The sequence below is a fragment of the Fringilla coelebs genome, assembly GCF_963513975.1.
Source record: "Fringilla coelebs genome assembly, chromosome: 7".
In the NCBI taxonomy this organism is placed as follows: Eukaryota; Metazoa; Chordata; class Aves; order Passeriformes; family Fringillidae; genus Fringilla; species Fringilla coelebs.
Genome location: NC_140035.1, coordinates 9,588,343 through 9,599,837, shown reverse-complemented (window position 1 = coordinate 9,599,837; position 11,495 = coordinate 9,588,343). Strand labels below are relative to the sequence as shown.

At 42.1% G+C, this 11,495-nt stretch overlaps 1 protein-coding gene across 1 annotated transcript; it reads right to left on the bottom strand.

The window, feature by feature from the left end:
* Positions 1-365: 365 nt before the first annotated feature.
* Positions 366-9,664, bottom strand: MUC13 (mucin 13, cell surface associated; the record flags this gene model as incomplete). Its single annotated transcript, XM_084209788.1, has 8 exons — positions 366-416; positions 1,331-1,535; positions 1,766-1,853; positions 2,420-2,457; positions 5,325-5,328; positions 5,688-5,839; positions 7,224-7,282; positions 9,647-9,664. 8 exons carry the CDS (start codon positions 9,662-9,664, stop codon positions 366-368), a joined length of 615 nt encoding a protein of 204 aa, XP_084065914.1.
* Between the last annotated feature and the right edge of the window lie 1,831 nt (positions 9,665-11,495).

The window sequence follows — 11,495 nt, the reverse complement described above, 5'->3', positions numbered from 1 at the left end:
TTTCAGCATCACACATATTGCCTGGACCATCTTCCAGAAGAACTGAAAACCAGCAGGGTTGGAATCTTGTGTACACTCATTCTCTTGCCAATGTACTGGCCTCATTGAAGTCTAATGTTTATTGGAGCACATAAGTTCTTTTCAAAGAAGTTCTCTTCTTCTCCCCACTCCCTAACATTTTTCCCTTATTTCAAAGTTGTCCATGATCTCTTTCAAGCAGGAATCTTCCTCTAGAAAATCTTGAGAGAATCTGGGGTTAAGGTCCTTGTTGTCTCTTCTGCTGAAGGAACTGCATTGGTGAGAGGCTGTGGAACTCTTTGCTCTGACCCAGGGCTGTGGTGCTCATCCATGCTTCTACTGGTCACTCAGTATCTGCTCTGAGTCCTAAAGCCCATGGGCTCCCGTGATATTTCATACTAAAGAGAATTTTCAGACAAGAAAAGGAGATAAATAAGGACTCACAAAGATCATCAAATGTAATATATGAATGGCCCATACAGGGTTTGATCCCACAACCTTGGTGTTATTAACCCAAATTGAGCTAATCTCAAGCCTCTGCTTCCTCTGTGGCTCCCTGGCAGAATTCAAGGATAAATCAGGCGCTTTTTTTGCTTTTTGGGGTTTTTTTTGGGTTTTTTTGCCTTTTTTTTTTTTTTTTTTTTTTTGTCACATAATGACACACCTCTGCTGACCAGGCTCCTCTGGGCCACAGCAGTGCAAAAACTGTTGTGTATTATTCATGGCACTTCACACCTTTCCCCTCTGCAATGCTGCAGCAGCTGCAGGTGCTCTTGCTGTGAACCATGCAGCAGCAGCAGCCAGGCAGGAGGACACAACCCCCTGGGCATCAGTCCCAGCTTAAACTGACTGTGAATCTTGCATGAGGCTGCACTGGGAGGTGCCACTGCAGCACCTGTTGACTGCACAGCAGCCTAAGGAAGCTCAGCTGGCAGCAGCCTGTGATGCTTGCAGGCACACCTGTGCTGAGGGATGAGTTTGGCAGACAAATATCCCATGACACAGCAGACCACTGGGCAGCCAAGCTCTTGCTTTGACCTTTGCTTTTCACACATCCCTCCTGTGGCTCAAGGATGACTACTGGGGCTTTAAAGAGGTCTTCATGAGTGCTGATCTCTGCCTTGAGGAAAATGTCTGTATTAAGATAACTTTTTCCAGCTGCAGCTACAGCTGTTTGGGTGCCTTTATATCACTTTGCCCTTTGAGACCAAGGGAGGATGTACAGAGGGGAGCTGAGGTTCCTTCAATGTCTGTAGCCCACAGTGCTGCTGTTCAGGAATTCCCTTCCCACAGGATTATGTGAAACACTTACCAAATCATCATAATCCCTCTCTGGAAAACGATCTCTGTTTGTGGAACGCATCTCATAGGGGTTGTTGGGCTGATATCCTGGGTTTGCATGGCCAGAGGTGGTCTGGACCCTGGGGAACATGCTTGGTCTGTCATCAGAGGTGTTCGTGTCAGAATACCCTGACTTGATCAGGCTCCTCCTCTCTGGATTCTGTTTGTGCTTTGCTCTTCAGAGGAGATGAAAGAACAAAGGAGCTTTTAAAAGACTGTTTAGTGTGCCTTACTTACTAAGTCCAACTTAAGAGATTTGTCCACTCCAGCCTTGTTTTGAATGCTCAGCCCCATTCTGAAGCATGCAACAGATTTTTATACCATGGGGTTTTTTTAGCTAGTGCAAAACCCTTATTTTGACCACACAGCAAAGCAGTTTCTATTCAGCTGTAAGAAATATCCTTACCTGACTGAAATAACAGAGACTGCTATCAATAAACACAGGATAACGGCTCCAAGCACTGTGCCCACTATTATAAGGATGAGTTCACTGTCTGGGGGGAAAAAACAGCAAAAAAGAAATGTGGTAATTGATAACTCACAGTGAATACTGAAAAATAGGGGAAGGGGAAGGGGAAGAGGAAGGGGAAGGGGAAGGGGAAGGGGAAGGGGAAGGGGAAGGGGAAGGGGAAGGGGAAGGGAATTATTTTCAGCCTTCTGGTGTTTTCAACATTTTGTGGACACAGAAAGATGTAATTTAAGGATCTGCATTAAAGACCATCTCTGATGGATGGCTGTTTTGACTCCAACTCTGGGTCCTAATGCTGTGCACTGAATGAGTTATAGGTGAGGGACAGGAACAACTGGGAGGATGTAGGGGTTGTTTAAGCTAGTATTGATGCTAAACTATGTAGTTAAGTGTCAAATAGGCTCTTCCCATGCCCTAGGCACATGAGACAACAGAGAAATTTCACTTTTTTTCCCCCTAACATAGTTCCTTCTATAAATGCAGATTAGTGGCACCCCTAAAGGCCACCACTTTTTTGTTATCTCAGACAGATTAAGCATTATTAGGTATTTTTCAAGACCATAATTAAAAATCAGAAATTCTTATACTTACTGTTAGCACATGCCTCCCCAGAGTAGCCCACTGGACAACTACAGGAGACAAAAAAGAAAAAGGGGGAAGAAAGAAAGAAAAGGTGATCTTTAGGGTCCCATTTAATCCAAACCATTCTATGATCACAAAACAATAGTATGTTTCCCCCCTTTGTCAGCAATTTCTCCACAAAGTGTGTTCCTTACAGGTTTCCTCTTTAACCCTATCTTACTGTTACTTTCATTAAAGTGAAACAATCTGAGATTTTCAGAGTGATTGGTGATCTTGGCACTTAAAGTTTCAGTTTCTCAGTCTGAAAAACCTTAAAAGGACCTAATTTTTCTAAAGAACTAAATTCTGCACCTGTGAGCCACTAAGAATTGCCATGCAATGTCTTTTGTTAAAGACTCAGTATAAGGTCTATAACAACAGGCAACTCTATCTTCCTCTCATAGTAGTTTCTTATATTTAAAAGATATCAACTTTATGGTAAGAAATGTTCAATTTTCAGCAGTAATAATTACAAAAAGAGCTGAATTCATGGATATGGGGAGTGAATCTCTCTGTTTATCCATCAGGGCAGAGCACAACTAGTCACTCTCTTGGCCTCACCAGCAAACACCCTTGTTCTGTTCTGATCCTGAGCTGACAGAAATCATTTCAGAGAGAAAACCAAGCAGGAATTAAGGTCTGAAAGTTATTGGGAAACAGTCCCCTCTGCTAGCAGTGCAAACATTGCAGGGACTGGAGGCACGTCTTGCTCTAATGCCTGTTGCTTACTAAACACTTCAGCAGAGCAGCTCCCCTGGCTCAGCCACGCTGTCAGAGCAGGTTGTGTTGATGTGGTGAAGTCCTTTGTCCTCCTCACTGACTCAGGGGTGACCTTGGGTCTCCTGCCTCTCCTCCAAGGTGTTATGAGTGCACACAAAAGACTGATGCCAAGGAGGGAAAACGCCACAGCTTGTGACACCACAGCTTGTGACACCCCCTGCCCTCCCCCTTGGGCAGCTCTCTGATCCTGCAGCCTGTTCTTCTGGGCTGCAGCTGGCCCTGTGACAGATGTTCTTCTCCCCTACCTTCACCCACAGCACAGGAATGCAATAAAAAGCTGAGTACTCACGCCACGCATTCTCCAGCCTCCTTTTTAAAGTTAACCATACATTTGCATGTTAGACCCTCTTCTTCATGTACACAGTACTTGTGGTTTGCTGCAGAGCAGCTTTCACTGCAAACTGTATTTTCAGGGAGAAAAACATAAGTGAATTGCAGATAGAAGATTGTTTTATTGCTCTGGAAACACACACCCACCCCTCTCGTGTGCTTTAAAGAACCCAAATGGCTTTTTTAGGTCTGTACCCATGTGAAGCAAAAACTGAAATATAAAATCACAAAATTAGAAGTAAACAGGCTGTGCTCGAAACCATCCAGCTTCATCAAAAAGGAAATCTGGCTAGGCTGCATCTTCCATAGGCAAGCAATGGCCTGAAGTTTGATCTCACAGCAGATTTGTATGGCAAACTGCATCAGTTTTAGTCAGGAATGGGGCCACAAAGGCCTACACTGGATCACACATCACTGGGATTTATTGTAGCCAGCTTTCATAACTTTATCTTGGATTTTGAATTATTTTTGTTTTTCTCAAAATCTTACGTTAGACTTTTTTTTTTTTTACTTCTGTAGTGTGAAAAGTAGGATTTTTTCTTCTGTAGTTTTAGTTTTCATAAGAAGAAGGTATTTCTAAGGAAATTAGGTACATCACAGGGCTTTGGAGGGTAGCTAAAATATAAACAGAGCACTCACTAAAAGACTCAAAACAAGAAAGTAAATCAAACCCTAACAACTAACAGTTCCCAAAAATGACAGAAATCATTCTTCTCACAAAAGCCTGTCTAAATCCAGGTAAGGCAAACCTAGAATTATGAACAAGAGACAGAGCCTTAACAGGTTATTGTAGTGCATCATGAGACTTCCAGTTCTGTCACCTTCCTTCAAGAAACTTGTAGAATGTATTCCCAAAATGTGTCCTAGCAGAGAAGGCTGTGAATTTAGGATTCAATTTGTTCCTTCCTTTACCTGTTTAGGTTTCAGTTCTTACCAGGACTCTAACAGTGCATTTAAGGACTTGCTTATTCACTGGTTTCAGTGATGATTTTATCCAGTTTTAATAATTTATTCTGCTGGAATACAATTATAGATTTGTTTAAAGTGAAACATGAGGACGTGTTTCTATGGCTTTCTTAACAGGATGCACATTTCCTGATTTTTAGAGGTCAGCACATTTGCCCAGCACCTTTCTCAAAAAGGGAAGGAGACAGGGAATAAGCAGATCAGTCTTTCAGGGATAGATAAAGCAGCAAGATTCTTACCTGAGCAAGAACGATCATCCCATATTGTCTTTTCTAAATCAGGTTTGCATTTGCATTCTGGAAATGTTGTGTTGTCTACACACACTGTGGTTTTAGGATCACATTCATAAATATCACAATGTCCTGCCTCTTTAAAAGAGAAACAGGGAGCAAAGTTGAATACCCTTTCATAGAAAGCAGTGCACTTGCCCAGTAAGTAATAAACCAATTATTTAATAATTCTGAATAGAAAAAATTATGACTCCTTTTCTTGGGACATCAATATTGCAGACTTTCAGGCCAGCCCTTTTTCCCTCCTTTCTTTTTAACAGTTGAGGTCCTGTTTCCATCACATCTTCTGACCTTCTGTTTCTCAGCCTCCTTCAACTATCTCCAAACCTTCCTGGCCATGAAAAGAGACATTCTTCCTGTAAGTTCATATTCTGAAAACTAACTTTTTGACTCACCTTACAAAAAAAACCAAAAAACAAAAAACAAACAAACAAAAAATCTACATAGAAAAACCATAACTATTCTCCTAGTTTTTTCCACAACTGAGCTGTGAGACCCAGGTCCCATACAGTTCTAGAGAGATATAGACCTTTATGGGCATGCAGCTCATTTCATGAGCAGCTTTAGTATCCTGTTTGCCTGATTTTCCCCACTTCTTAACACTCAGCAGGTTAAAACCACTATGCCATTGCCTACCAGGGAAAAATATTTTCCTTTTCTTCTTTACACAGGGAGTAGGAAGCCTTAATAAGACAAAACAGACTAGCACTGAATTGTTGACTCATCAAAGTTACCCAAGATTGAACGTTCAGCTCCTTCAAATCAACAAAGCTAATGATTTGATGGGCTCCTATGCCCACAGAAATCTTCCAACGAGGTTTTAAAAATCTGTTTCTGTTGATTAATTGCTTCCCTAGCAAGGAGTTACATACCCTGATAAGAATCGACAAAGGATCGGTCACTGTCGATTGCCTTTTGTACTGCAGCACTAACTGTAGCTGGAGTTTCATTGGAGTTCTCTCTGAACAGGTTTGTCACTGTTACAATCAATCCTGGAACAGAATTTCTGTTTTCACTTGGAGATCTGAAAAGGACAGATAGGACCATTTTAAAGTTTCACGTAATCCATATGGATAGCAAGCTAGCAAAGCTAGCTAGATGCAAGCTAGATGCAAAGATGAGAGAAAATTTCTGCCAAATCTTCCTCTCTCCCCCAGAACTACCTTCTTTCTTCCCATAAAGTAGGCAGTTGCCAAGAGATGTGAAAATGATTGTAAGTCTTGCTCAGGAATACATTAACAGCCATCTTTCCAGTAGGTCCAGGTGTAAATAGGTAGCTGCAGGATTTAATGATAACAGCACTGCTCCTTTGTGTGCTTTTGATACACAACTGGAATTTTCTAGCTGGGTTAACCTCAAACCAGCTGCAGTGTGGAGAATCTCATCTCTTAGACCCTAACTTTCACATGTTTCCATCAGCCTGTGGAGTTATCCAGGCATGATGTGGAGAACCCACCCTGAAGGGTGGTGAGGATAATTCAGGGTGTGACCACCATGAATGCAAAGGGGCTGTTTGCCATGCAGAGGTATCTGTGCAGGCTATACACCATCTGGGTTGGGTTCAGCTCACTGCAACCTCCCTGGTGTGGGGTGGAGAGCAGCAGTGACTTCCCTGTTCTTCAGCTAAACCTCCTGCTGCCAGGATGTGCACACAAATATCCTTAAGTGGCAGACTGCTGCAGTTCCTTGAGGTGTTACTGTGCCCCATGTCACAACTGCTCTGCTGGAAGTTACTGCCCCACAGCTCTGTTAGAACAACATTCTGCTTAGCTCTGTAATCCCTGGGGTGCCCTGAAAGGGTTGACACTGTGTGCTAGCATGCCAGGTTTTGCTTGATAGGGGTTAGGAAACACAGGGAAGCTGGCAGAGCTCTGGGGTCAGTAACTTGTAACAGATGGGGATGGGAAAAAAGAGACATCTCACAGGGTCTGCCTAGACCAGCAAGGGACCTGTGCCCACAGCTGCACCACAACCCATTCAACAGCACCTTTGCTCAACTTGCCCTCAGGAGGCACCAAAAAATGCACGATAAAATACATTTGCTATGCCTTCTGTAACAAGGGTTTTTAAATTAAACTGGGACTCCAAGCTGGGTAGCACTCCCAATGGTCACAGGAACTGAGAGTTAACTGTTAGAATTTCAGACATGTCCCAGGGACTGCTAGCTACAGCACAGTGCTGCATCCTGCATGGTGCTAGAAGCAGGACATACGGTGTGGAGCTGCCTCAGCCTGCCCATTTCACAGAAACACTGGGGTAAAAATGGGGCCAGCATCCCTCCTTTATGGGGAAGCATTCTGAGCTGAACTCATCCCATATCTTTTACTGAACTGAGAACTTCATGGGAAACAGATCAAAATGAGGTATGTGGAAGTGTGTACTGTGCAAACAACAACCGGCAAACTTACTGAATTTTCATGATGACAGTTTCTACATAGCCTGGTAGATCTTTGAAGGCATTTTTAAACTGTAAAAGAGAAAGAAATTGCAGTTCAAGGCAAGCAGAAACATAGACCAAAATCACATGAGCCACTGAGGCTTCAGCAGTAAAGTTTTTATACAGAATATGCTACTATAGGCACAAATAAGGGAAGGCGATGAGTTAAATCCACCAGGCAAGGTATTGCAGAAGAGGAACAGTGGGGTGGTGCTGTGGGAGAGCAGTGGAGGGATGGAGAATGAATGTCAGGCTGGGTTAACTGGCTGATAGCTACAGATAGCCCTTTGCAAGCTCCTTGCTTAGGAGGGTGCCTCCACAGCACCAATCTGAGTCCAAGCTGGGGGAAGAGGGAGAAGTTGACTTCAACTGGAATGAAAGATTAACTCTCTCTCTTTCTTTGTAATAAAATTCAGATTATTTTCTATGCTGTTTTCACTTTTGCATTCCATTATGAATTTATTTTAGTCTATATATGATGCTCCTCTGTAGCCATATCATGAAAAAAATGCTGGACAAAAAAATTGAGAAAATTTTTAACATTCTGGAGGAACAACTTCGGGTCACTTTCTGAGACAATATTCATAGTAAGCAATATAATAATATGCAGAAAACAATAACCATTTTTGATCATGCCTGATTAACATTGTGAGTATTTTTTAATCAGATATCTGGTAGAGTTGCATATATATTTTTCCTTACTGCCAGAAAGAGAAATTAGCAAATCCACTTCTTTCAACACAGCAGTATGAATTAAACTGATCATCTTATTTCTCCAGGAAATCTATTACCAGATTTTATGTATAATCGTAGAATTATAAAAAATGTGCAGTATCCATTTCACTAGAAACACTAAAATACTAATACTGGCAGACTTATGGAAGAGGGTTGTTAGTATTTAGACACAGCTGGACTGCCATTTGGAAAAGTTTGTGCTGTGTGAAATCAATAATTTTCTTTAAAAAAATTTAAAGCTGTTCATTTTTACTCATACCACTGAGTATTATTGAGCCTTCAGCAGAGAGATCAGAAACTCAGTAGGCTGGAAAACTTCACTCAGCCCCATTGTTTCTGGAGAGGGAATGGTCAAAGATGCAGAGAAATTTGTGTGAGAACTCCCCAGAATAGAAGTGGTACTAAAAATGCAGATATTACTTCAGGGACTCCCTTCACTTCAGCAAGAGCCGTGCATGTGCTCATCTGAGGGCAAAGTTCAAGTCTTTTATAAATAGGTCTAAACTAATGTGAAGCATTCTTTGAAAGATGTAGATCTCTTGTAGAGAGAAACTTTTCTAAGCCCCACATGAAAAAGAGAGTCCTCTCTGTCTGCATGGCGTCCAATATACCTTTAAATATATAGGGGAAAAAACCATTGTCACTCACAAATGCTGATACATTGTTGGACAGTTCTTGATACTCTGAGGAATTTACAATTAGAAGATTACCACTGTAAGGTGTGTTCACTGCAATGGTGGCTGGGAATACTTCCCCTGCAATGAGAACAGAGAGTGTAAATTAGAAAGCATTCAAGAAAGCCCAGTTTCACCTTAGAGGTATCCAGCTTTTAGGGATGGGGAAATACAATGCAGAAAATAAATCAGTGCTATTTTTCATACACGGGAGGGATCAGCAGAGGACAAATCAATTCAGTCAGGATGGGGGATGTACTTTGGCTGCCAGGGAAGAAGGCAGGATCCTGGGCCCAACCAATCTGTCCTGTTTATGAAACTGAGTAACATTAAACTGTCAGCATGGCCTGAAGCTACAAGACTTTTTGCAAGGCGTTACAGAATTTAGTGAGAAAAAATGTATATCAAGTACTCCAAATCTGCAGCTATTAAGCAGCTAATGTGGTGCACTGTGGTTTACAGAGAAAGTAATTCTGAATCAACCTGCTTCTTAAGGCTCACAAGTAAATTTGAGAATCCTGCTTGCTGATCCTTAAATAAGAAGCCCTATTTTCTCACATGCTTGGCCTTCAGAAGCATTTCAGAGATGCATTTCCACAGGACTCTGATGAGTGTTTAGCAAGGGGGAAAATCAATCTGGTTGTTCATGAGTTTGCTGCTTTTAAAACCATTGCCATTAATATCAATGCCAGGTTTACACTTGCCTTTTTTATTTTTTTCTGCTTTTCACTCATTTTAATCTCCTGCACCCCTGACAGAGAATTCACCTTCTTTTCCTAGAACATTAACCTCCTTGGCTGTCACTGTTTTGCAAGATTGCAATCTAGGTCATTGTAGGAGTGGCTGCCTGCAAAGCAAGAACTCACTCAGCAGTCACTTTCCCAGACTGATTGTGTTTTCAATTATAACATGACAACAAGCTATATGGGAAGCAAAATTCACCTGAGCAGGTAAGTAAAAGCATAGATGCCCTTCTGCAACTCACCTTTGTAACAATTCTCATTGCTGTAGTAGTATCCATATTTGCACACACAGGTATAATTGCTTTGTAAGGAAATACATGTAGCTGAACTTCTTCCACAAGGATTTCCATGGCAAAAGTCCACTAATATCAAGAGGAAACATATTGACATTAGGGTTTCTGTGAATTTCTGCAGTAGCCAGTTCATACATAAAGTCATTCATACATTGAGTAGTTCATATATACTTCTAGTAAGGGAATCTACCAGATATGTTTCAGAGAGTATAGATGCAGTTGCAGAGCATACATATATATATCTGGCTTGTTTAATGTATAGTAACTGTTTTCCCTACACAGTCCAGCAGGAAATCACAGTGAGGACACAGAGTATGGCTGAAATTCATTATCTGCCATACTCAGCATTCACTGTTCAACTCCACTTAATACAACTAAAAGCAAATCAAAGAAAGAAGGGATATCAAGGCATGACAAAAGCAGTGACAGTGAGAAAAAGACAGACTGCAATAGCCTGTGTGTCTTTAATACTGCACTGGTACATACTTGCCTTATTATGGCAGTGTCATAGCACAGTCCTTCACTACAGACTCATCAATAAAATGAGTACTTCAAAGTGAATCATAATATATTTTCTCAGAGTAATTATATATATATATTCTGTAAGGTTTTAGAGTATGTATTTTATATCTATACATAATTTAGGTGGTTAATAAGTAATTAAAGTTATATTTCTATACATCTTATATATAGGATGGCAATTACAGTTCTCTTTCAAGATATCAAATTCTGTTTTTCACCCTGCCTTGTTTTTCACACTTCACTCCATATGTACAGTCTCCTGGATGAGACATTTTCTGTGAAATGGAGAAAAAAGTAAGAATTCTCATTCATACTCCAAAAAGTAAAAAGTAAGACACTCAATGAATTTTCATTTCCTATAAGGTTCATCTCCAAATATTTTTTCCAGAGAACCTAGTGAAGCCAATTTTTTTCCTGATGAAAAAGATCCCAAGCACAAAGCTACAACAATTGTGAACTCCTCCAAACACATTCCACCTGCAGCAAGGGCCCTCGGGGAAGAGTGGCAGGGAGATACAGCATTAAATGAGGACACTTTACCTACACTGGAAGGCCCTACTGGGATGGAAAAAGGTGGGGTATGGAGAGCTCCAGGACAGACAGATGCACTGTCCCCCAGACAGGGTTCCCAGCCCCATGCCAGGGTGTGCCCCAGCTCCCTCCCTGCCTGTGTTCCAGCAGCCTCAGGCACAGCTCCCTGCAGGGCCAGGTCAGGGGCTGGCTGTCCTGGGCACGTCTTTGCAGGGATCCTCTTCTATCCCTGCCTGCTGAAGGAGGGAAAGGCACCTAGCACCAAAAAAGAGGCCTCCTCCAATCCTCCCCAAGGGGGATATTCATTGCCACCCTCAGGTCAGCTTTGTTTCTTGTGAAAGAAGAGTATGGGAAACCCAAGGCAAGGGAACTTCTTCGAGTTTGAGGGGGCTACAGACCACCCAGGGATATGGTTATTCCAAGCTATCAAAAAAAAATGCTGCGGGAGCATTTTTGCCTTTTACCTGTAGGTGGTGAGGTTGGCGTCTCGGTTGCGTCAGGATCTGTTCCATTTACAGTGCTGTTATCTGAAGAAGGGAAGAGAAGAGACATGGCAGCACTGCCTAGCACGGTCTGTTCAAAATGCTTTTTTATTCAAAAAGCATCAAGCTCGGAGTTGAGGATGACAGGCCTCTATGCCCCGTGGAGACCAGCCATGGCCCCTGGGCCTTCCATGCTTTTCCTGCCTAGGGTTAGGGTTAGGGTTAGGGTTAGGGTTACGCCTAGGGTTAGCATCACGGAAACC